Below are 26,732 nucleotides of genomic sequence, written 5' to 3' on the forward strand. Positions count from 1 at the left end.
CAAAGAAGAAACAACTAAGTCGCAGTTTTTATAGCACCAAGATTAAGTTCTTTACTCTGAAAGGGGTGTAAAAATGTGGTAGAATTTCTTCATCCTCAGAGGAGAGGAGAGGAAGGGATGCTAGCAGAATATAATTACAGCAGTGTTAAAGTCATGACTCATTTTTTTTATTTTTGGTTTGGAATACTTGTGGTTATGATACTACTTGATTCTTTTAATATTACAGATATAAAATCAGCAGTCTAACTATATTAATGTATTATGCTTGCTATGTATTAAAGTGACAGATACCTATCTAGCAATCTTTTCCACTAATAGAAGTTCAAAACCTTCAAAATAAACTTTAATTCATCCCAAGTTCTAATTTCTTCCTTTGAAAGGTTTCTTATATTCCATCTATTCCTTAATGCTGATTTCCTGCAACTACTCTTTAAAAATAACAGGAGCTGTTGTTCAAATTCCTTGATATTTTATGTTGTTTACAATGTCCCCTATAATAACAAGTTGTGCAAACATTATCCTCATCTTAGATATGAGAAAATGGAGATTTAGAGATATTAGGTGACCTGCCTACAGTCACACAGCTATTAAGTAGAACTCTGTACCGCATCATTCTCTAAAACAAATCTAACATTCCACTTAAGCAGGGCCTTCTCACTCAATGTCCCACAAGAGGAAACAGAATCCTAGAAAAAGAAAGGACTTTAGTGTTCATCTGGTTGAACCACAAAAGTTACTACTGTTGAAATTTTGGATTCTATGATACTGCTGCTTCAACATGAAATGACCTATTTCTACCTTTTTACCTAATGAAATCCTTCATGTACTGGTTCAAGGTCTGTCTCCTTCAAAAAGACTTCCTAAATATGCTAGCCAAATATAGTTTCCCCTCACTCCCAAAGAACTATAGCACTTTTAGTTCATTCGATATAATCTAGCTAATTATATACAATTTTGTTCTTTTCCCTAATTACTTCCTATTTGTTACCTTCTTCCAGGCTTCATGTTTCTTAATTTTGCTGTGTTTGACACTGCTGACCACCATCTCCTTAAAAAACTCTACTCTCCCTTGGTTTCCCTGAGACTGTACTTATTCTCAAGATTCTACTCCTATTTCTATGATAAGTCTTTCTCTGTCTCAATTCCCAGTTCCTCTTCTTCCCATCCTCTAAATTTGAAAGTTCATTTTCCAGACCTCTATTCTCAATCTTCTTATCATCTCTTTTTTGGACACTATTTCTCTTGAGAATCTCACACCACTATCAGAAACAACAAACACCTTTATGTAGATGTTTTCCAAATCTGCACTCTTGAAAATTTGTAACCCAATCACCTGAACAGTCTTTCTAGTTATCTTTTGTACATTATGAGGACAGGGATTTATTCTCTATCACCCACAATAACAGAAGTAGTACCATACATATGGATTTGATAAACTACACTCATATGGAAGATTTACTGGACTGACCCTTACATAAACCTTTCTCTTGGGAAACTAGTTGCCCACCACATTTTCTTCTTCTCCTTTATTTTTTGGCAAAGGATACTTACCAGATTTTCTTTGTCGTCGTCCCAAAAGGTCTGTAACTGTTTTTCGGAATTTTTTTGCTTCTTCTTCATTGGCAAAATTAAGACCAACTTGACATGTCTGAAATTGTTGAGAAATTAAAATTCAGAGAAAAAAAGGAAATTATTACTAGATCTGCCTTGAGAAATATAGGCAAAAAAAAAAACCCCAAACAAATCCTAAATGGTACATGAAACAATGGTTCATTTCAATTGCAAAAAATAAAATTACTATGTCTTAACTAGTGTAGAGGATAAGAAATGGAATAGTACTGAATACAACCCTGGCCCTTCAACTGGAAATATATGCTTGGAGTTAAATTCCAAACAGTCAATCCTCAACATCTGCCCATTTAACTTTCACAGCTTCAAGCACTGGAATGATTTTATTAGGGACTCATTTTCCCTTTCATGCTGACAACCATGTACATTCTTGGCTATATGAAGCAGAGGAAAAACATGAGAGGAGCGATGAGCACAAATCTGAGAAGAGGCTGGTGTCCTACTAGAAGTTTCACTGGTCTTGTTCACCTAACCACTAAAGTGCTCCCCTTGCATTTGTTGCAAATTTTCATTGTGTGCCCTTAAAACTCAAGTTTTGTGTTGTAATTATGCACCCAAAAGCAAAGTCTTCTGGGCTCTAAGTCCAAGCATGCCAAGTCAGTGAGGCAGCTTAGTGAACAAATGAAGATGTCAGATAAACTTCTTGCCAGAATGTCTGCTGCTGCTTTTGGTCTAATCAACCAGCTGGCTAGAGACACTGAGGCTGCCAATCCCATCATCAATGCCAGCCTCAAAGTTAAACGTCAACTCGCCTCTGCTACACTATCATACACTGGAACCCTTAAGGATCTCAAATGGTGCAGGAAGTAGCCATTGCTGACAGTGAATTAATTAGAGCTGATCCAACAGCATCCACCAGCCGTGAAGGACAAAATGTTGGGAGATAATGGCGAGACCTTCCTAGTCCCACCGTCTTCCAATAGTAGTGAGTAAATTGCCAGAGTAAACTCTTCCTTGGTTTTCAGAGAGCACCCAACGTAGAGAGGTTTACAGCAGTATAGTATATGGTACAACATGATCATACCACAATCTGACAGAGTTTCAGGTTAAAAAATGTTTTATTTTAAGAATTTTATTTGCTATACAGTATTTATGATACTGTAGAATTTATGTGTTATAAAAAGTGAATATTATTAAAAATAAGTTGTTGTTTTTTAATTGAGCTGTTACCACAAAAGATAACAGGATTCTAAGAAATTATTAGAAAAATGTTTTGCATGTTGCCAATGTTATTTTGTGTACTGCATTTTATAGGTTATTTCATGGTTACTATGTTAGTAAAAATGCATATCAGAATTGATGCTTTGTTATAAAGAATTATATGCATAAAAGTATATTTTCAGCAATCTCTAGCAAAAGATTTGAGTATGGGGTAGTCACGAGAACCTAACCCTCTATTTCCCATCAGCTCTGTGTATCAAAATTCGAGTTTTTTACTTTTATGCCATTTTCTAGGAATGTTACCCCTACAAAAGCTGAGGATTAATTGTATTTTTATTTTCTATCAGAGATAAAAATGGGACCTCAATTAGAATTTTAATTCAAAGACCACAAAAACTGGAAAAATAGAGGAAATACTGCTCTAAAACTTAAGAAAATCATACAAAATGATGTTTATTTTTAATGTTATATAATCTAAAAACTATAACGAATGCTACTTTAAAATGAATTATCTGGGAAATAAAGGAAGCTATTTCCCAATGATGTTGGCTGATGTTTCTATATTTTTAGCTGGCAATTTGTACTTAATAAGATCACTTGTTAAAAAGATTCTAAAACTAAAAACATAATCATTCTTTATATTTTATAATATACAGAAATGAAAAATCTACAAACATAGTAATTTCATGAACAGAAATATAAACGGTGGCATTTAATATATAGTTGTATAAATAAAGCAAATTAAGGTAAACAATGACTTACATCACCAGCAAATGTATGAAAATATCCTCTAGGACCATTATATACAAAGTTATTGTACAGCTCCTGTTCCCACAGTAGTTTCCCATCCTAACAAAAAAAATAAGGTTAAAAACAAGTTGTTACCAGAAATATAACTTGGAGTTAAGGTAGGCCTGCACAACCTCCAGCCTACCAAAGGATTTTAGGTGGCCTATGAAAAATGTAGAGGAAAAACTGCAGGTGGCAGGTTGTGAGGGTATGATTTTAAGGCAAAGTTAACTACTTATCTAATAAGAATAAACAGTAAACAGTGACTTTTTATATAACAAAACAAATTTAGCTAAACCATTTGAATTGGCTAGTGATTTCCTAATCATGAAAAATCAATGTCATTATATGTATGTGTATATGCACATGGCTCCCCCATTCTCAAAAATCCCTCACGTGATCGAACTATATCTGCTAGCTATTGTTCCATATCTCTCCTTTCTTTTATGTAAAATGCTTGAGAAGGCTATATCTACAATAAGTGCCTCCACTTCCTTTCCTTTTTTTTTCTTAACTCTCTACATGCTGCCTTCTGACCTAAGCATTTAACCAAAACTGCTCTCTCCAAAGTTACTAGTGATCTCTTAATTAACAAATCTAATGGATTTTTATCAATTCTCAGTCTTCTTGACCTTTCTGCTGCCTTTAACAATGTTCATCATCATCTTCTCCTTGATAATCCTTTTCTCTAGGTTTCTGTGACACTACTTTCTCTTCTTCTCTGATCACTCCTCAGTCTCCTTTAATGGATCTCTACAGTCACAGGCTCTCTTCTATTTTCCCTCTTTATTATTTCACTTGGTAATCTCATTAAGTTTCATGGATTTAATCATCATCTCTATACTTATGATTCCCCAATCTACTTATCCAGCCCTTATTTTTCTTTGCTCACTTCCAATCTCTCATCTCCAAATACTCAGTAAACATTTCAAACAGAATGTCTGATAAGACATTTTAAACTCACCATGTCCAAAACTTAACTCATTATCTTTTCCCCCAATATCCTCCTTTCTTTCTAACTTGCTAGAAACATCATCATCATCATCATCATCATCATCATCATCATCATCACCATCACCATCACCATCACCATCACCCCAGAACCCAGGCTCCCAACCTAGGTGTCATCTTCAACTCTTCACTCTCTCTTAATCCATATATATATATATATATAAAATCCATAGTCAAGGGCTGTCAATTTTAACTTCTTAAAATCTTTAGCATGTGTCCCCTTTCCTCTTCTGATAATGCCACAATCTTTGCATAGGCCATTATCAACTCAGACCCAGACTATTGAAACAGCCTGCTGGTTGGTCTCCCTGATTCTTATTTCTCTTATCACTCCAAGTTCATCTTCCACTTAGTTGTCAAAGTGATCTTAAAATACAGCTTTAAAGTACAACAAACCTTTTGTTTGGCACTCAAAGCCCTTTATAGCCTGCCCCCCTACCTCTACCTTTCCAAACTTCCTATGCTTATAAATCAATTCATACAAATCTTCCCCAAATTTCTCTGAAACCATATCCTTCATCATTTCTTACAGTACAATAGTATTTCATCACATTTATACTGGATTACTTGTTCAGGTATTCTCCTTAGTTTCAATTCTTTGCTACTGCAAAAAGAGCTGCTATAAATATTTTCATTTCACTGTCTTCCTTGTTGTTCTTCAAATAAGACACTGTCTCTCAGCTCCAGGCATTTTCTCCGTCATCTATTTTTCAGAACATTCTCCTTTCTCATCTCTATATCCTGGCTTTCCTAGCTTCCTTTAAGTTACAGCTAAAATCTATATGAAACCTTTCTAAATTCCCCTTAGTTCTAGCGCTTTGCTCTGTTGATTATTTCCAAGTTACTCTTTATATAACCTGTTTGTACATGTTATATGCATGTTGTTTCCCTAATCAGACTATAAACCTTGAGAGTGAAGACTGTCCTTTGCCTTTTTTTGTACCTCTAACCCTTAGCACGGTGTCTGGCAGATAATAGTGCTTGATAAATGTTTATTGACCCTGAAGCAATATGCTGATTCAATAAGGATATAAAATATCTGTAATTAGGTTCAAAGTAGTGGGATACAAATGTACAAGGTGGGCAAATGCTATTGTTCATCCTTCTTTCTCAAAGAGGACCAACAACATCATGAAGGTGATATTTTGGCTTGCTTGTGAATAAATGAGGCAGAGTGGCTCCAAGTCATCAGCCTCAGTCACTCTCTCTTCCAGAGTCATGTAAACTTTAAGTTTAGTGACAAGACATAAGACAAGGTGACTGGTGATGGCCTGGGATTCAGTGAGTGAGAAATAGCAGAGAGGAATGAGTCAAACAACCACTGCTGACCTTAAGACAGTAGATTCAGAAGTAGGGAGGGGGAAAAGGAGATGGAAATTAAATGGTGAATAAAGATCATAAGAAATCAGGACAAGTGGGATATAAAAGATGCAAAGTTCTCTGCCATAAGAGGCATACAAAATTTGGGCATATTTCTAATTTCCAAATTACAGAATCTCAAAAATGGAGGACCGGAAAACATGGTAGATTTAATACAATAAATCAAAGTTTTTTAAAAAGCATTTTTAGGTGCACTAATATTAGGTATCATGTAAGGATAACAATAGACAAAATGTCTTTCTAGGCAAAATGCAGTTTTGTGCACAAAACCGATCAATTTTAATTCTATGGAACTCAAAAAAGTAAATGCAGTATCTTGTGATATTTGAGCACCACATTTTTAGGATAAAGGACACTGACAAACAATAGTAGTCACAGAAGATCCAGGATGATTAGAAACCATGCCATAATTCATACATGACTCAACATAATACAGAACAAAATACAGCGTCTTGGTGAGAGACTTGTTGGAGCCATAACTGCTTTCTTTAAATTTCTGAAGGGTAATTAAACGGAAAAGGTAATTAAATCATATTGTATATATAGAATTCACCTTGGAGACAGGAAGATGTGTTCTTAGTTTAAAACCTGCCTCTGAGTTTGCATGGGCAATTCTCTAAGAATATAAATTACAAAGAAGATACTGACAATAGGCATTAAGAGAAGTTCCTTACTGAGATTTCCCGTCTTTCATGGAATCCTAGAACTAGTCATAAAAAATTATGTGGAAGCAGTGAGTACAAACTATAGAAATAAAGATTTCATCTCAATGTAAGGAAGAACTTCCTAGCAATTAAGGCCCAAAAGTAGAATGGACTAACTTGCAAGGTAGTAAATCTTCAAGTAAAAGAGAGCAAGCTTGGTGGCAACTGAGAGTTATTACAAGCACAGAGCACAGAAACAACTTGGGACAGCCACTAAGTCTGTTTATGGGGGCAACCAATGACTTAGTTTACTTAAAGTCTCTAATTCAATGGCAAATAAAAGTCATTTATCATGTGACTAAAATGTTAACAAAAGAATTAATCTAACATATTGAGTATTAGATCACAATCACATCAAACTTTAACAATCCCAAAGTAAAAGAAATCTCACCTTGATATCAAATACTCTGATAAAATAAGATCTTTGTGGATTGTCCTTAACGAGACATGCTACACCACAGCATTTTTTTGACCACATACCATTCCGATCTGCAGCATATAATTGTACCACCGCTGAAGACATAGTCTGGAAAAAAAAGAAATTGAGAGTCATTAGATTCCAAACAAATGTCTATCAATATTCTAGAGAAAAATTATATCTTATTTCCAGTGTGCCTTAAGAGGCAATATAATCTTCTCTCCCACCAACCCTCAACCTGTACTGAGAAAGAAAAACAAAAATCTTGTTACAAACACATAATAGTCGAGTCAAAAAAAAAAATCTGTGATTTGGCCATGTTAAAAAAAAATTCTCAATCTGCATTGTGAATTCATAACCTCTGTTAGGAGGTCATCATGAGTTCTCTAGAAGTATTATTGGTTGCTGCACTGATCAGATTTCTAAGCTTTCGAAACTATTTGTCTTTACAGTATTGTTGTTACTGTGTAAAACTGTTCTCCTAGTTCAGTTCACTCTGCATTAGTTCCTACAAGGCTTTCCAGGTTTCTTGGAAATTATCCCTTTCGTCATTTTTAATAGAACATAGTATTCCATCATATTTACATAACTTGTTCAATCATTCCCCAGTAGATAGCCCATCAGTTCCCAGTTTCCAATTCTTTATTGCCACAAAAAAGAGCTACTATAAATATTCTTGTATGTTCTCAGGTTATTTTACTTAAAACTGATCTTAGTTCATACTATACTTAATATTATGCTTCTGGGTCAATTGTTTGTGCTACAAAATACTTTTCATTTTCTTTTATTGCTTCGGTCTTTTGATTTTGTTTTTTATATTTCTGGACAAAATCATTAACTTCTATTTGCTTCATTCTCTTTCAGGTAGTCTTGGGTATTCCTGTATGAAGCTATTAATTCCCTTTTCAATTTTTCCTTGCATTGCTCTCATGTCTTTTCCATTTGTTCCCCCTCATATACTCATTTCATTTTTTGAACTCTTGTTTCATCTATTCCAGGTATTCTGGGTGAACTTGTACCCAAACTGTATGTTTCTTTGAAGCTTTGTGTGTAAATATTCTAGAGTAATTCTTTTCTTCTAGGTTTGTGTTTTGAGTGTCCCTGTCACTATAAAAGCCTTTATGGTGGAATTCATTTTTTGTTTGTTCTGTCAGCCTCCTTGCTAAGTTTGGACTTTATGCTAAGTTAGCAGCATACTACTTACTAGAAAGAATGTCTAGACTGAGCTTTTGTTCTCTTGGATCCTACTAGTGTTTTCTGGGGGTGGGGTAGTAGGGTAGAGGTACTATTATGTTATTCAGGTTCCCATTGCAGTCTGATCCAGAGCAAAGTCTGATTGTTATCTCCAAGTCTGAGTTCTGAAACCTCCTGATTTGGGTTTGGGTCTGGGCAACAGTTTCTGTGGGTTTGCCCCTAATGAATTTCCAGTGTAAACTTCTGCTAGACTCAGGCATTACCAAGTCAGCTGGAAAGATCTGCTGATTGAGAGTGACAGAACTATAATCTTCCTTTGGTGTGGAATTCCTGCTCTGGTTCTTTGCAGGTTTCATACTGGCCTGGGGGCTAGATCTGAAACCCTGTTCCACTCCTGGGGTCTGAGACACAGAGCTGTTGCTTGTGTGCTGAGCAAGAAGCAAGTTCAAGAACAAGCACTCCTCACCCTAGAATGTCACACTTAAGTACAGGTCTTTCCCTCAGTCTACCCTGGATCTGGGACCAGAACTAGATAGTGACAGCTGGCACCTGTTCCTGTACCCTACATAGGTTTAGGCCCCTCTGCTGGATCTGGGACCTCTTCTTGCCCTGGTGCACAGCCTCTTCCCACCTTAGGATGCTCTAGGCAGCATGCTTCCTGGCCAGATTGCATTCACCTGGTTTACTAATCTCTGTTTCTTTCTGTCAAACTGGGCTGTAAAATCACTCACTGGAACTTTATCTTGAACTTCTAGACCAGGGTTTGGTCTGATACGTTTTCTAGATCTTTGTAGAGTCGTAGGGGAGATTTTGGCTGGACTTTTCCCAATACTGCACCATCTTAGCTGGCTACTTAGAAATTAATTCTAGTACCAGATTTAGCAAAACCCCCTTTTCTTTCTGGATTCCATTAGGCAGGCTCAGGAACAACCTACCAGTACATAGAGCAATGATATATAATTTTCAATTCTTTTTTTAATTGCTAAGTATATGACTTAGAGAAGATAAAAGTTTTTAGAGTACAAAGTGAAAAGAAATATTAGGACTATTCTAGTTAACATTTTAGAATATAATAAAATGTCTATCACTTTTACCATGTTTCTTGGTTATAAAAAAAAACAACACAACCTCAGGATTTTAAAACACAAAGGTAAACAAAGCCTACCTAAAATTACACAGTGCCATCTCTCTTTAAACATTTCAACCTGTAATGGCTGCTTTTCCAATACTAAAGGCAAGATACTTGGTTTTTATGTGCTCAAGTTTACATGAATTCAAGCCACACCTTACAGATCAAGATAGAAAAATATTACCTATGGCTTTCAATAAGTTCCCAAAACAAAATATGCATGTCTGATGAGAATATAAATGTTGTTGTTCACGGGACCAGTTAATGAATGAAAAAACTAACTCAAAGCAATGTAACTTACATGCATAATCTATTTCTGATATCCTGCTAACAGATAATCAAAGGAGAGCACTGTTTCACATAAAGCCTGAACAAAATAACTTTTCAGACCATTTCCAATCTCATAATTCTATGATTACTTACTCTACTAGTTTTTACTTTTAAAAACTACTCCACAAGGGGCGGCCAGGTAGCACAGCAAGTAAGAGCACCGGCTCCAGTGTTGAGAAGACCTGGAGATCGAATCCCGGGCTCAGACACTTAGTACCCACCCAGAAACACCTGGCCATGTAACCTTGAGCAAGTTACTTAACCCCAATTGCTTAGGGGCGGCCAGGTGGCTCAGCGAGTAAGAGCACCGGCTCTAGTGTTGAGAAGACCTGGAGATCGAATCCCGGGCTCAGATACTCAGCACCACACCCAGAAATAACTGGCCGTGTAACCTTGAGCAAGTTACTTAACCCCAATTGCTTAAAAAAAAAAAAAAAACTACTCCGCAAGAAACTAATTCAACACCAAAATAAATTATTTAAAACCTAAACTACTGCAACCCTCTATCTGCTTCCTTTCCTCCTACTTGCTGAATGTTGCTAAAGGCAGTCAGGCAAACCATGCTAAATCAATCAATCTATCCTTAAATCTGTGTTCTCTTATGTCAAGTGGTCTTTACTGTTGCATGGCAATCCTTTTGTTTCTCCTCCACTGACTCATCATACTTTCCAGAACTGCTATTTCAAAATTTCTCTTCTAATCTTTCTCTTTTCCCCTTAGCAGAGAATCCTGCATTCTAATTTATTAAGTAAGGCAGAGGCCATCCATCCATGTCAGGAGACTCTCCTTCCCTACTCCATACCTTTAAAGCATGTATCATCATGCTCCATTGTAGCAGCAAGCACCCCAAGGGTCCTCAGGGTTTGCTGCCACCACAGGTTCTTGATCTGCTTTGATAAAGGAAAGCAACTCAAAATGGGTTAACAAGCTTACTTTAATCAGTCAAACATGTATCGTTTACCTAGTTCAGGGGAAAAAGGTCAGCACCCTGAACTTCAAAGTATACAGGCAGAAGTATCAAGACAGAAACAGATCAAGTAGACAGCTTTCCAAACTGTCCAACCATTACATCCATACCCAATCAACATCTGGGTTTCAACATCTGGGTTTTTCAAAGGGGTGGGGTGGGGCCCTCTGGACAACAGCTTCCCAGAATCCAGATCAAATCAAAGTGAGCCCCCAAAACAAAGCCTCACATCAGGGCTTATATAGCCTTCTCCTGGCTCAGAGAATGTAACAACTTTTTGGCCCCACTGGCCAATCAAAAAGTATCTACTGAAAAACAAGCCTCCCTCCCCAGGCTTCTGGTGCACTTTAGCTTAGGGGCAGGGAAGATCTTTAAAATTTACATTCCCATTACACCCATTCACTCTTCTTTTGCTCCAGTCTCAAAGGAAGTGGTAGTTTCTTACTATGATCTATTTCTCATCTTACTTTCTTGATCACATTTTAAATCCTCTAAGGAAATGTACTTTCAATCATTTCCTCTCTCATCTTTAATCATTCCATATCCACTAGCTCTTTCCCAGTTGCCTGTGAAGACGCTTAGGGTACACACACCCTCAAAAGACCTTTGAGTAACCCTACCATCTCACCTTATTCCTACCATATCACTTCAGCCTTTTACAACCCCCAAGAAAGGATCTACACTCATTATTTTCATTTTCTCATCTTCTATTCATCCCTTACCTCAGTCACAACTGAAACAGCTTTCTCTATGGTTACCAATCATCCCTTAATTGTTAAATCCAAAAACCTCTAACAGTTCTCATTTAATGTGACCCATTTTAGAGACTGACTTCATAATCTTAACAGCTGGCATATAAATGCTTGTTTTACAAGGTGCTTTACATAAGTTATGAGGTAGACTGATTATCACCATTTTATAAATGAAGAGAATGAGGCTGAGAGACATTAAGTGACTTGTCCAGGGTCTTGCAGTTAGTTAGTATCTGAATCAGGATTCTAACTCAAATCTTCATAACTCCAAGATCCATGCCCACCTGTTTTCCTAAGTCTGTTTCTTTCCTTTGCTGAATTATGGTTCATCTTAACAGTCATTAAACAAGACTCTGTCCTGAATCTCTTCCCTCTCCTCTAGAGATCTCATCAGTTTCCATGGATTTAATTATCATTTCTATTCAGTTAATTCTCCAAACTATAATCAGCTCTAATCTCTCTTCTGATCTCTAGTCACATTTCATTAACTGTCTGCTAGACATCACCACCTGAAAGTGTCATTCACATCTCAAACTCACCACATCAAAAGTTAAACTCATATCCTTCCAAAATCATTTCTCTTCTTAACTTCCCTTTAAACCCCGCCCCCCACAAAACTGAGAAGTCTTCAGACAAAGAAATTAAAACTATCTATATAGTTATGTGAAAAAATACTCTCAATCACTACTGATTAGAGACATGCAAATTAAAACAACGCTGAGGTCCCACATCACACCTATCAGATTGGCTAACGACAAAACAGGAAACTGATAAATGCTGGAGAAGATGTAGGAAAACTGGGAACACTAACACATTGCTGGTGGAGGTGTGAACTGATCCAAACATTCTGGGGAGCAATTTGGAACTACGCCCAAAGGTCCTTAATGGTAAGGGAATTTGAAGATCTTCCCTGACCCTTAATAAGCCTAAGGGAATTTGAAGATTTTCCCTGCCCCCTCATAGGCTGAATGTGGTCACATGGAACCTGCAGTGGGAGGAGTTTGCTGAAGGGTGGAGCAGAGCCCACGGAAGAAGCTTGCTTAGGGGAGGCTTGTTTTTCAGGAAAGCCCACACCTTGTTACTTAGTAATTAGGCAGTGGGTCACAGGGTTGTAATGTTTTCTGACCCTGGATGTTGGTGCTTCTCTCTCTGGTAACTAACTATGTAGATACTTAATGGTCGGACAGCTGGAAGCCCTGTCTGTTGGTGAACTGTGTTATTTTCTCTGTCTGTATTTTTGTCTGCTTGTAATTTCTGTTGGTATTCTCTGAAGTTCAAGGTGCTCTTTGTTTGTGTATGTGTTTGATTAAAGTAAACTTGTTAACCCTTTTTGAGTTTATTTCCTTTAGAAAAGTAGATCAAAGAACCTGGGCAAGCAGCCATCCTGGGTATGCTAGGGTGCTTGCTGTTACAAAAGGGCAATAAAAATGTGCATACCCTTTGACCCAGCAGTACCCTTCTAGGGTTATATCCCAAAGAGATCATACAAATGGGAAAAGGACCCACATGTACAAAAATATTTATAGCAGCTCTTTTTGTGGTGGCAAAGAATTGGAAATTGAGGGGATGCCCCTCACAGTTGGGGAATGGCTGAACAGGTTGTGGTATATGAATGTAATGGAATACTACTGTGCCATAAGAAATGATGAGCAAATGGACTTCAGAAAAAACCTGGAAAGACTTATATGAACTGATGCTGAGTGAAGCGAGCAGAACCAGGAGAACATTGTACATATTAATGTAATATCACATTGTGTGATAACTAACCTTGATAGACTTATCTCTTCTTAGTAATACAAGGATCTAAGGCAACTCCAAAAAACTCATGATGGAAAATACTGTCCACATCCAGAAAAAGAACTACAGTATCTGAATGCAAGACTAAAGCATATTATTTGCTCACTTTCTCTCTTTTCTTTTGTTTCTTCTTTCTCGTGGTTCCCCCCCCCATTGGTTCTATTTCTTCTTTACAATAGGATTAATGTAAAAATAGATTTAATATGAATGTATGTGTAGAGCCTGTATCAAATTACATTCCCTCTTGGAGTGGGGGGGGGTGGTGAGGGGAAAGATGGGGAGGGAATTTGGAATTCAAAATCTTATGGAAGTGAATATTGGAAACTAAAAATACACAAATAAATTTTTAAGTTGAAAATATCCTGTCAGTTACCCAGGTTTTTAACCTAGAAGTCATCTCTGGCTCTTCCCTCTCTCTCATCTAACCATCCAATGAGATGTCAGGTCTATCCTACCTTCCCATCTCTTCTATACCCTCCACTCACAAGGTCACCATTCTATTACCTCTCACCTGGACTATTGCAACAGTTTTCTAATTGGTTGCTCAGTTTCTAGTCACTCCCTTCTCCAATTCATCATCCGTATAGCTCCCATATTAAATATATACAGTATAGGTCTGACCTATCTGTATATATCCTATATACAGTATAGGTCTGACCATATTTCCCTTAGGTTGTTTATTCATATAAAAATACAAACTCCTTATCCCAGCATTTAATGGTCTTCCCACTTTAGCTCCCACATACTTTCCCAGAATTATTTCACATGAGTTCTATATTCTAGTATGTCCACCTACCTGTTCTCAGAATTCAAAATACTGCCCCTGATCAGTCTCTGGGTCTCTGCCAGACTAGTACCCCCCTGAAATGAACTCTCCCTCTTCATTTACCCCTCTGAGAATTTCAAGCTTCCTTCAAGACAGCTCCCATCTCTCCTTCCCCATGAAGCCTTTCCTCTTAAGCTGATAGTGCTGTCTTCCTCCTAAAATTACTCTGTATTTATTTGTTTGTATATACAGTGTCACGTGAGTAGATTCTTAAGTTCCTTGAAGGTAAGGATTATTTCATTTTTGTACATTTTGTACATCCAATGCCCTGCACATTTTAGAAGTCTTGTTAACTGATTTCTAAGATGAAAGACTTTCTTCACTTTAAAGTCTATTCTGTATCCTTATTTAAACAAGATATCTGAATGTTTTTAATAACTTTGTAGATGACATTTACTTATTCACTGAAAATAGAAGCTAATGCAATTAGGTAACTTATAGGGATGAAAAGTCATATTTCCATGCTTTCACTTCTATTAAATAAATGGTGAATGCTGATGTTGTTCTTTGTCCTTCTTTCTCAAAGAAGACCACTTGACATCAGGAGGACGATATCTTGTCTTGCATGTGAATTGTATTTAAGTGAGACAGAGTTGCTCAAAGTCAGCCTCACTTACTCTCTCCTCCAGAATCATAGAAGTCCAGTGGTAAGACATAAGTCCAGATGACTGGTGATGGCCTGGGATACAGTGAGTGAGAGATGCCAAAGAGGAATGAGTCAAACAACCACTGCTGAGCTTTAAGACAGATTTGGAGGTGAGGAGGGGGGAAGGAAATGGAAGTCAAATGATGAATAAAGTCCCTAAGAAGTCAGGGCAAGTGGGATATGAAAAACTTAAAGTTCTCTGACATAAGATGTACACAAAATTTGGGTATAATTGTTGTTTCTAAATTATAGAATCTCAATAATGATTTAATACAAATAAGTCAAATTTTTAAAAAGGGCATTTTTAGGTGTACCAATGTTAGGTTTTGGGCAAGGATGGGGATAAAAAGATAAAAGGGAAATAGTCACAGCCCTGAAGTACTTTATTTTCACTTAATGATTTTATTTCATAGATAAGGAAATAAAGTCAGAAATGTTAACTGACTTCCTCAAGGTCACACAGCTAGGTATTAGCACAAATACAACTAAAACCAAATCCAGTGACTTCAGGTCTAATGTTCTATTAAGTTATGTTGTTTTTCATACCTTATAAAAATAAAAAAAAATCTTTCATCTAACTATATGTAAATACTTTTAAAGCTATTTTCTAACATCTCTAAAACATAAGATCACAAATGTATCTTGTAATATTTGAGTTGGAAATGATCATGTAATCTAACACTGTCATTTTCTAGATGACAATGCCCAAAGAGCTTAAGTAATGTATTGGAACTTTTTTTAAACTTAGAAAAAAAAACCCAGTGTTCAAACAGAAAGGACACAGACAGACACACAGATACACACACACACACACACAAACCCTATTTAATCCTCCTATTGTCCAAATCCTACAATATCCAAACTACTACCCTTATAACCTCTAATGGTAGCCATGAATAAGCATTTCTAAATGCCTACTTTATACTAAATATTGTGCTAAGAGTTAGGGAACACAAAAACAAACAATGAAATGGTCCCTACTCTCAAGGAACATATTTTATTAAGAGAGACAATAACTATGCTCATATTTATATCCAGATTATATATATACTGCACTAACATCTGGGATAAGAAAAGACTGTGTAGATAACAGGGCTGAAGGGGTCAGGAGTAAAAAAAGTTTAAGAAGCACTGAAGGAGTTTGAGAGTGGAAAAAGTTTAAGAGGTGTAGTGTAGAAGGAAGATATTTGAGCTGAATCTTAGGGAAAGTGAGGAATTCTCAGATGAGAGTACATTCCAGGAATAAGGAAATGGCCAGTGCAAATGCATAAAAATGAGAAATGGAATGCTGTGTTTAAGGAATGAATAGAAGGTCAATTTGGCTAGAATGAAGAAAGGAGAGTATATATAATGAAACTAAAAAGCCTAGATCCATGTTGTGAAGGGCTTTAAAAGCCAAACACCGGACTTTACATTTTATCTTACATGGAACCAATGGAGTTTATTGAGTAGGAGAGTGACAAGGTCAGCTATGTAAGTAAGGCCTATCACTTTGGCAGTTGTGTGGCAGATGGATTAGAAAATGGAGAGATATGAGGCAGCAGAATCAGCCAGACTAACTCTTTATTTCAATAAACTAGATAAAAAAATTACAAAGATATGAACAGGGTGACATTCAGGTGAGAAGGGGATGTATACACTTGTATCCTGATGTTGTGAAGACAGAATTGACAAGATTTGGCAACTCATAATGGTGTAATGGAGAATAAGGAGTGCAGGATGAGAATCTTGGTAATTAGAATTATCATCTCTATGCAGATAAATGACTATCAAATCTCTAAATGTAGCCTTAAAATCTCCTAATCTCTATTCTCCATCTGTTAGATATCTCCATCCTGTTCTTTTTTTTTTCAAATGCTTTATTAACTCCTGATTTACATCATTCATTTCCACCAGATTTTTAGTTACAAATTTTCTACCCGTTTTTCCACTACCACCCACTGCCCCAAAACAGCAGTCCCATAGGATATCCCCTCCTCCAATCTGCTCTCTCCCATATTTTCTCCCACATGCCTTTTGACTTTTCCAGTGGATCTCTAATGCCCCAGTGCCTGTATATCTCATTTCCCAATTACATGCAAAATAGTATTAATAATAGTATATATATATTTGAGTATTTGATTTTAAAACTTTGAATTCCAGATTCATTCCCTTCCTCCCTTGTCTCCCACCCTTACTGGGAAGATAAGCAGTTCAGTATAGGTTGGACATGTGTGGCTAATGCAAAACAATAACATAGTAGATATACTGTAAAAGACTGACTATATTTCCCTCCCTCCTCTCTCACCTCCCACTTGTTCTATTCTCTATTTTGATCCCGTCCCTTTTCAAAAGTGGGTGCTCCCACCTTCCCTCCCCAACCAGCCTGCCCTCCCTTCCATCATCCCCACTCTCATCCTCTTCCCCCTACTCTCCTGTAGGGTGAGATACCCTAGTCAGTGTGTATTTCATTCCTTCCGCGAGCCAAATTCAGTGAGAATTAAGGTTGACCCCATTCCCTTTTGCCTTCCTATTCTTCCCCTCCATTGTAACCATTTTCCTTGCCTCTTCTTTATGAGATAGTTTACCCCATTCTGTCTCTCCCCATCTCCTGTCATTATATTCCTCTCTCACTTTTTAAGTATCATCCTTTCCTGTTAAATTGGTCCTGTGCCCTCTATCTATGTATACTTGTAAACATAAACATACACATTCACATATGTATTCATATGCCCATATACCCTCGTATATAGACAAATATATATATATATATATATATATATATATATATATATATATATATATATATTTCTATTCCCTTCAACTACTAAGAAAAGTTTCATAAGCTACAATTATTGTTTTTCCATGTAGGAACGTATAGTTCAACTTTGAGAAGTTCCTTATGATTTCTTTTCCATGTTTACCTTCTCCTGTTTCTCTTGCTTCTTGTATCTGAATGTGAAATTTTCTATTCAACTCTGGTTTTTTCATTAAGAATGCTTGAAAGTCCTCTATTCCACTGAATGACCATATTTTCCCCCTGAAACATGATACGCTGGATAGGTGATTCTTGGTTTTAATCCCAGTTCCTTTGACCTCCAGAATATCATATTCCAAGCCCTTTGATCCCTCAGTGTAGAAGCTGCCAGATCCTGGGGTTATCCTGATTGTGTTTCCACAATATTAAAATTGTTTCTTCCTGGCTGCTTATAATATTCTTTCCTTAATCTGGGAATTCCAGAACCTGGCTATAATATTCCTAGGAGTTTTCTTTTGGGGATCTTTTTCAGGAGGTGATCGGTGGATTCTTTCAACCTCTATTTTGCCCTCTGGTTCTAAAACATCAGGGCAGTTTTCTTTGAGAACTTCCTGGAGGATGATTTCTAGGTTCTTACTTTGATCATAGCTTTCAGGTAGTCCAATAATTTTAAAATTATCTTTGCTGGATCTATTTTCCAGGTCAGTGGTTTTTCCCATTAGATATTTCACATTGTCTTCTATTCTTTCATTTGTTTGGATCAGCTTAACAGAATTTTTATTTCTCATAAAGTCATTAGCTTCCATTTGCTCCAGTCTAATTCTGAAGCAGTAATTCTCATTGAGCTTTTGAGATTCTTTTTCCATCTGGCAAATTTGGCTTTTCAAGGCATTCTTCTTCTCATTGCCTTTTTGAGCCTCTTTTGCCATTTGAGTTAGTCTAATTTTTAAGGTATTATTTTCCTCAGTCAGGCTGTTGACTCTCATTTTGTAATTTTCTTGCATTGTCCTCATTTCTCTTCCCAATTTTTCCTCCACTTCTCTTATCTGTTTCTTAAGGTCCTGTACCAGCTCATATTTTCCTTTGAAGCTTTTGGTGCAGGAGTTCTGACTTCACTGTCTTCCTCCTGTTCCATGCTTTGCTCCTTTTTGTCCCCAAAATAGGAGTCTAATGTTGGAATCTTCTGTCTGCTTTGTTTCCTTTGCCTGGTCATGTCGGCCCTCAGTCACTTGACCCCTGGGCTTTTTGTCACAGTAGGACTCTACCACCAGACAGAGGAGCTTTCATCCCAAACGTTGGGGTTTTCTCAGCTGCCGGAGGTATTAGATGGGTGCCCTCTCTGAGGTCTCCACATGCTCTGGCAAGCTGGACACACGCCCCAGGACCTCCACCCTAGACTGCAATCCAGATCCAAGCAGGTTAAGGCAAGAGCGATTACCCCTCAGACTGGTGCTTGGTCCCCCTACACTCTGCAGGCCAGGAGCTGAAGCTGCCAGATGGCGCTGGCTGGCTGTGCCAGTGTCTCAGCAGCTTCTTGCCCCGGGGGCAAAAGCCAACGCACTCCCACTTACTGAGTCCCAAAGTCCATACTGCACTGACCTCTCACTTTGTCCTTTGCCTCTATGTGTTGATAAATCTACAAATGGCCACAGCTGCTGCTGATCTGGGGTCCCTCTGGCCGGAGGGTGGTCAGGCCTGCCCTGGAGCTAAAGCCTCAGGCCGTGGGGCTGGGCTCAGCTCCCAGAGCACTGTGCTGGCTGATTTCTGCCTGCCTGCAGGGCTGTCCTCAGCTTCTCTGTGTCATTTTGTGGGTTCTGCAGCTCCAAAATCTGTTTAGAGTGACCTTTTATATGGAATGGGGAAGATGGAAGCCGGAGCTGCTTGGAGGTCCTGCTTCTACTCCGGCATCTCGACTCCGCCCCCCTCCATCCTGTTGTTCTGCTTAAATCTTAAACTCAATATGCTCAAAGTAGAACTCTATCTTCCCCCAATTTCTGCCCTCTAAATTTCTCTATTTCTGTTGCAGCTACACCAGGTTTGAAATATCAAATTCATCTTCTTCTATTTTTCTCCTTCCCTCCATATTCAATCAGTTGTCAATTTTACCATTACAGTAACTCTTGCATGCATCCCCCACTTACATACCAATAGCACCCTACTTAAAGCCCTTATCACCTCTAATTTGCCCTATTTCAAAAGCCCCCTACTTGGTCTACCTACTTCAAGTTTCTCCACTCTCTAACACATCCTCTCTACTGTTGCCTATAAAATAATCTTCCTAAAATAAAGGTCTATGTTGCTTCTCTGTGCAAAATCTTCAGTGGCACCCTATTGCCTCCAAGGGAATACAAATTCCTCAGCTTGGCATTTAAAGTCCTTTGTAATCTGACTCCAATTCAGCATTCCATTTTTTGCCTTCCAACAAGTGTCCCACAAGCCTGGAATGTACTATTTTCTTCCTCTGCTTCTTAGAATAATTTCCTTTAAGGTTTAATTCAGGTGCTAACACTACTAGGAAATTCCTGATGAGCCTCCTTTTTAGTTAGTGCTCTTTCCCTCCTCAAATTATGGTACTCTCACTAATACTAATCTGTGTGAAGGCAGTCTTTCAAAAGAATGTAAACTCCATGAACAGAAAGGACAACTGGTCAAAATTTTGTAAGAGTATGTTTATATTCTTGCTACATCAACTAAATCTGTAAAAGTAATGTATCTGCAAATAATGTAAACTGTATGGTGTAGTTGTAATATGACACTCAAATACTGAAATGGATTTGTGTTCTTACCGATATGAACATTCCCTTCAATGAAGCAGACTGCATTACATTCATACCTGCCCATCCTGTGCAATTTTTGTCCATATCCTTTCATTTGATAAGAATCTATTAAAAGTGTACTATGTGCCAGGCTGTGTATCAGGTGTGGAGAATGTATAAAATTCCAGATGTCAAGGAACTCATTCTATTGGGGGAAGTTCACTACAGGCAGTCCATTCAATACTGGGAATGGCTGGGAGAAAACACCTTCAAACTCTATTAGATAAGTGAAAATTATGAAGGAGTTCACAATGGGTTATTATTCTTCACTCTTGTCCCAAGAACTATCTTAAAAAAAAATCAATTCTACATTTCTTTGATAACATCCTTTACATGGTTTCTTCCTAATTCCTTGTCTGTTAATTTGCAGTCAAATAAAAGTTAGACCACAAACATTTAATATGTGCCTGTGTGTCAGGCAGGCATTGTGCAAGGGATGCAAAGAAATGCAAATACACAGAAAAAGTAAATACCTTAAAAGAGTTTATATTCTAATAGAGTTGACAACATGTAAACAACTATGAACACATAAGACATACAGAGTAGATGGAAAAGAATCTCAGGGGGAAAGTGAGGAGAGGGTTAGGGGAAAGAGAGAAGAGAAACTGGTAAAGAGCTCCTGAAAAAGATGGAATTTGAGCTGAGTCGCCAAAAAAGCCAGTAGCAGATGTGAGGAGAGAGATCATGGGGGACAGACCCATGTAAATGAGTCAGGAGATGAGAGGGTCCTGTTAAAGGGATAGCAAGAGTGCTGATGTTGTTGGATCATAGAGTATACACACAGTTGTGAAGGGCTTAAAATGTCAAGTAGAGCATGTTATAATTGATCCCAGAGAAATCAGGGAGCCATTAGATTTTATGGGGGGAGGGGAACGAAGGCAGGGCAGTGGTATGTATTATACTGCCAGACCTGCATTTAAGGAAAAGCATTTTGGCAGCTAAGAGGAGGACAAAGTGGAGGGTGGTAAAACTTGAGGCAGGGAGACCAATCAAGAAACCATTGTAATAGTGTATGTATGAGTTGATGAGAGCTTAAACCAGGGTAGTGGCTATGAGTAAAGAGAAGGGGATATATATGAAAGATGATGTAAAAGTAAAAATCTGTAAGACTTGGTAACAGAATGGGTATGTGCAGTGAAGAGTGAGACAGGAAATGAAGAAAACACCAATACTGTGAGCCTGAGTGACTGGGAAGTTGGAAAGCTGTTGACATTAATATGGAAGTTTGGAAAAGGAGAGGATTTGGGGGAAAGATCATGATATGCTTTAAAGAGGCTAAGTTTGGGATGCCTACAGGACAATCAGAGATGTTCAAAAGGCAACTGGTGATGAAAGACTGGAGCTCAGGAGAGAACTTAGAGGTGACTATAGAGAACTGGAAATCATCTGCATGGAGACAATAAAATAAGCTTATGGGAGCATGTAATTAAATTAAATTAAATCTGGCAATCTGCCATACTTAAACAAGTTATTGATTCTGGGAAATAAGAAATGGAGGAAAAGAAACTGACACTGCTTATAATAATTTCATACAAAATTGGAATGATACAACCAATTGTCACAACAAAGAAGTAAAAAGAACCTAAAATCTGCCACAGTCAACAAACACTGGATTTTTTTCTTTTGGGGTCAAATGAAGAGACAGGGTAGCCAAAGGTAAATCTAGTTTTGAATATGCGCTTTTTCATAAAATCTTTCAGAAAAGGATAGCGGAAGATTATGAACAATACTTCCTAATAAAATATACATAAATATCTATAAATGTATATGTAGAAATAAATATACATAAACACACTAAGGAAAACATCTATGAAGATTTTTTTCTAAAATAAACTCTTTTCACCTCTAAGGACAGTATAGTCACCATATTTGTACTTTAACTTCACAGTCCCAGATATGCTACAGAAAATGAAATGGCCCTAAAGAAAACAAACATGGGGAAAACAGCTGAACTAGAAGTATTCTAGAGGAAGTCAATGCTACAGCTGAAGGCATTAGAAGTAAGATTCATAAGAAAATCAAAAAGAGGGGAAAATACCAAAAGCATGAGAAAAGATTTAGAGAAAGAGATTATGAGAATATCAACAACTACCAGTACCAACGTCTACTTTCTGCATACAAGTTTATGGGGATAGTCTACTCAGGCATCAATCCCAGCCTTGGTGGAGGTATTAAAAGGAAACATATGTCTTTGTAAATCATATTTCACAGTAGACCACATCCTTAACCATCACACAAGAGAGCAAATACCACTGCGTTATTATATATTAAATAAAAAAGCATTTTATTAGATAAAGCAAATTGAAGCTTTGAAGATTCTCTTCTAACAAGGTACCTTCAATGCATACGTGAAAATTAGACAGGACTCCTTGGAAGATATAACAGCAAAGATATGGCTACCGTGTTTCCCCGATAATAAGACCTATCCCGAAAATAAGCCCTCCCCTTACTGTGTAAGATTCCTCTAAAATAAACCCTCCCCCAAAAATAAGCCCTATTGAGATTGCTACTGTAGTGAAGGTGATCCCCTGCGCTACACGCTACATTACGGTACCCTCTGTATGCACCGCACCCCACCCCGGGGTGAAACGCACACCGCGCTCCGAGCTGCATCCACTCAGAGCTGCAGCAGTGAACGCGTCATCCTGTTCTTCCCCAGTGATTTGCTTATTGAATAAAGGTACATTTTTTTTGTTCACATTTACCTGTTTATTAAAATTGCTGTCAATGTTCATTAAAATAAGCCCTCCCCTGAAAATAAGCCCTCTGATGGTTTTCTGTCCAAAAAAAATTAATAAGACAGTGTCTTATTATCAGGGAAACACGGTAGTAAGTGTTAACTGTCTGAGGCTGCATTTGAACTCAGGTCCTCCTGAGTCCAGGGCAAGTGCTCTATTCGCTGAGCCACCTAGCCACCCCTATGTGTGTATTTCTATACACAAGACCAGCACTATTTCCATTACACCAAATGGATATAGAATAGAAAAGATGGCAAAGAAGAGAAGCAAGCAGAGTTAGTAGAACAGTGGGTAAGGAAAGTTATATTAGGTTTTGGGGATTGGAATAACTACAATTATTGAAAAATGTCATTGGTCCAAGACTGTTTTTTCATCACTGCACTGCTTTTCAATATGCTAAAATAAGTAATTAGTACTTAGATATAAACATGCCTGGCTAGAAGTTAAAGTCCTTACTGGTCAAATAATGAAATATGTTTGATTTTCCATTTCTAAACCACTTCCTCTTTCAGAATGCATATTACAACTTACTTCCTTTAAATTTTTCAATATAATATAAATTCTTCAATAATTCTTGACAGAATTAGGTAAACTGGCAATGACAATAATATAAATGTAAGTCATACTGAAAGGCTTTAAAACTCTGAACACTGTGACCAAACATAAATTCAAAGAATGATAGTGAAGCACACCTTTCACATTTCACAGAGAAGTAGGAGACATACTTTGTCAGACAATGGGTGTGCTTGTTTTGTTGTGCTTTTTAGTTACAAGGGAGAATTCTATTATGGTGGGGAGGGGAGGGAGTTATTGGGAAGTAACAAGAATGTTAAAAAGAGCTTCAATAAAACTTTTATTAAAAAGTGAATGGGTTGATGGCCTGATAGAGAGGCAATAGACTCAAGGTGGAGAATAAGACATTTTCAGGCAGTCATGAGAGACTGTTTTGATTGACAATACAGTTTTGTTACAAATGTTTTAGGGGTTTTTCTCCTCAAAAATGTTTTTGGGGGTAGAGGAGTTGGGAAAGAGAAGAAAGGAAATAGGGAGCAGGCTGCCAAAAAAAGAAAGAAAAAGCATGAGAAGGCATTCAGTGGAACATGCTTCTGAAATGCACTGAAGAGAACATAAGGAAGGCCAGAAGGAAGCAGAAAAGCAAGACAGTTTTTAAAGTAGCATGTTGAATTTCTTACATAGTTAAAAGAAAAGCAAGTTGTACATAAGGCATCACAACTACATGAACAATCTTCATTATTATACTGTGTATAAGGAAACATTCATTTTAGCTGATGTTTGCTAAGCTCAAAATAAAAAGAAAGGGAAAAAAGAGACTGATGGCAGAAAGGAAATCTTTAAAAAAAAATAAATTATATGGCAATAAAGTGAAAATCCTACAATTATCCATTTTTAAAATAATTTTCAAAATTAACCGACCTCTAAAAGCAGTAATTAAAATTAGAACTCAAGCTAATTATTATTCTTACTACTTTGTCAATTTGTCTCCAGTTACTGAGGTATTCTGCTTACAATGCAATGTTAAAAGAGGGACAAATACTACTGGTCATAAAACAAGACATACAGATCTGAAAAAAAAAAAAACAAAAAAAAAAAACCCACACCAAAACAATAGTTATGGCTCTACAGGTCACTTCCCCTCCAACTCCCTGTGCCCTCCAAGTATTAAAATTCAAACTAAATCTAACTAGAGAAGGGAAGTTGCTTGTTAATTATAATGAAACTTACTAGGACTTATGCCGTTTTTTTTTTTAGTTTTTTCTACAACAATCTTCTTTATAACAGTTTATACAAGTAACAGTATGCTTCTAGTTTTTCCTATTTATTAAGTAAGTCTTCTACTTGGTGAAAACAGCAGTTCAAAGGCAACTTTCAGAAAATTATTTTTTATATTTCTAGTCCATAGTTAAACTTAACAGCTATTAACTGTTAATGCATTAAGGCCTTAATAACCTAATGTTTCATAGGCTTACTTTCTTATTTCTGAGCCCTCTAAATTTGTTTTTAATCACTCTTTCAAAAACCAACAACCCCTAAACCTTTATTTGTTAAATAAATAAATCATTAAATAACTCCCCCCAAAAAGTTCAACACTACCAGCTCCCAAGAATATACTGCCCATTCTAGAAACGTTTCACAAATTATTGTTTCCGTTCTGGTATGTGCTATTTCAGTTCACATTCATATAAACTCTGCCAGTGAAATAAATCCAGGAAGCAATCAACTTCAACCACTAAAATAATAAGTTTTTTTAAATTTCCCCATTAAACTGTTTAAATTCACTTACACTTATCATAATCACAGTCACTGAATATAGAGTTATATAACCAGGGTAGGCAAAAAAGAGCTATGGTGCTCAAATTTAGAGGATGCTGAAAATATTTGTTTTTACTAGGACTTCAAGAGAACTTTAGCAGCCAGTAGTATGTTTTGTTGAGATATTCTGGAAGTTACCAGATGGTGGGCTTCCTTCCACTACACCCTAGGTAAGCTCCTGGCTGGCCCAGATAATCTACTCACTGGTCAAGAGACTTGTTTTCCTGCCATAGATTAAGGCATTATCTTGGGATCTCTCCTTGTCTGTGTGGTCTTATGTCACAGGGTCTGAGATCTCCAAAGTTTTCCAATCTTCCAACCCAAAGTGAATGGCCTTAAAAACGGATTTAGATGACACCTCCTTGGCACATTTCATGATGATTACCCTAGTTACCAAAATTGCTAGCTATAGATCTGATGATCTCAGAGTTGAATGAGATCTAGTCTAATCAGTATCTGAACAATATTCCCCTCTTACTGTGATAGTAATGGCAATTACAGATTCCCCTGTATTGGCTTGGTTTTCAAATTGATTGTGTTAAAACCCAGAGCTTGTAATCCCACCTGTGGGATGGACTTGTTGATGTGAAAAGAAAGTCCTGAACTGGGAGGAGCTGGTGACGTAGATTTGGAGAGACAAGAGAGAGGCAGAGGAGCTTTTTGGAAGCAGCACCTCGTGGAGGCAGAGAGAGAGACTGAATGGACTGCTGAGGGCCGCTTTGAATTGCCTTGGACTTTTGAGACCTGCCCCCTGAGCTGCCAAAGACTGAGGAGACATGGCTGTTTTGCTGGTACTTTGTCTGTCTGTTTTGATGTTGTTTTGCCAGATTTGTCCACTGGTGAAAGACTGTCCTGTTGAAGAAGTCCTGGAACCTGGCTTTTGGTTAAGAAGCCCTGAGACTGTCCTGCAGACAGAGAGTGAATACTGTCCACTGGTGAAGGACAGGGCTGTTGTTGCAGGGGTCTGGGAACCTTTCTGTTGGTTCAGAAGCCCTGAAGAAGGATTTTCTTGTTGTATGTTTACAGAAATCCTGGGAGAGGGTTTTGCTAATGTTTTCAGGGGTTCTAGGACTGTTCTACAGACAGAGGATGGATTGATGAAGGGACTGGCAATGTATCTTGTGGCCTTGCTAAGCCTTGTCTCCCCAGGAACTAAGATTGCTGAGAACTTGCCTCGGGTCAAGATGAAGAAAAGACCTCCATTTGGGTATTAAGTGCTGTGTTTAAACTTGATGTGACTCTGGGGTAGATTCAATTGTGATCCAGGGATGGGGAACTTTTGACCTTATTGTGCTCTGTGATTGACAAATGAAGGTACTTTACTTATGTCTGGAAAATAATCTCCATTTGAGAAGAGGGGCTTTGTGGTGGACTAAA

General features: G+C 37.5%; 2 protein-coding genes across 3 annotated transcripts in view; both read right to left on the reverse strand.

The window, feature by feature from the left end:
* Positions 1–26,732, reverse strand: part of NDUFA5 (NADH:ubiquinone oxidoreductase subunit A5) — a 306,556-nt gene that overhangs the window by 182,424 nt on the left and 97,400 nt on the right. The gene's annotated exons all lie outside the window — the stretch shown is intronic.
* WASL (WASP like actin nucleation promoting factor) overlaps positions 1–26,732 on the reverse strand; it is a 122,173-nt gene that overhangs the window by 52,332 nt on the left and 43,109 nt on the right. For both annotated transcript variants that reach the window (XM_069087119.1, XM_069087120.1), the window contains exons 2-4: positions 7,066–7,200; positions 3,553–3,639; positions 1,552–1,648 (exon numbers count right to left, since the gene is read on the reverse strand). In XM_069087119.1, the coding sequence (XP_068943220.1) occupies positions 1,552–1,648; positions 3,553–3,639; positions 7,066–7,200 (319 nt within the window). The remainder of the gene's footprint in view (positions 1–1,551; positions 1,649–3,552; positions 3,640–7,065; positions 7,201–26,732) is intronic.

The sequence above is a fragment of the Petaurus breviceps genome, unplaced genomic scaffold, assembly GCF_028583685.1.
Source record: "Petaurus breviceps papuanus isolate PSGF00001 unplaced genomic scaffold, PetGlider_PUasm1.0 181, whole genome shotgun sequence".
In the NCBI taxonomy this organism is placed as follows: domain Eukaryota; kingdom Metazoa; phylum Chordata; class Mammalia; order Diprotodontia; family Petauridae; genus Petaurus; species Petaurus breviceps.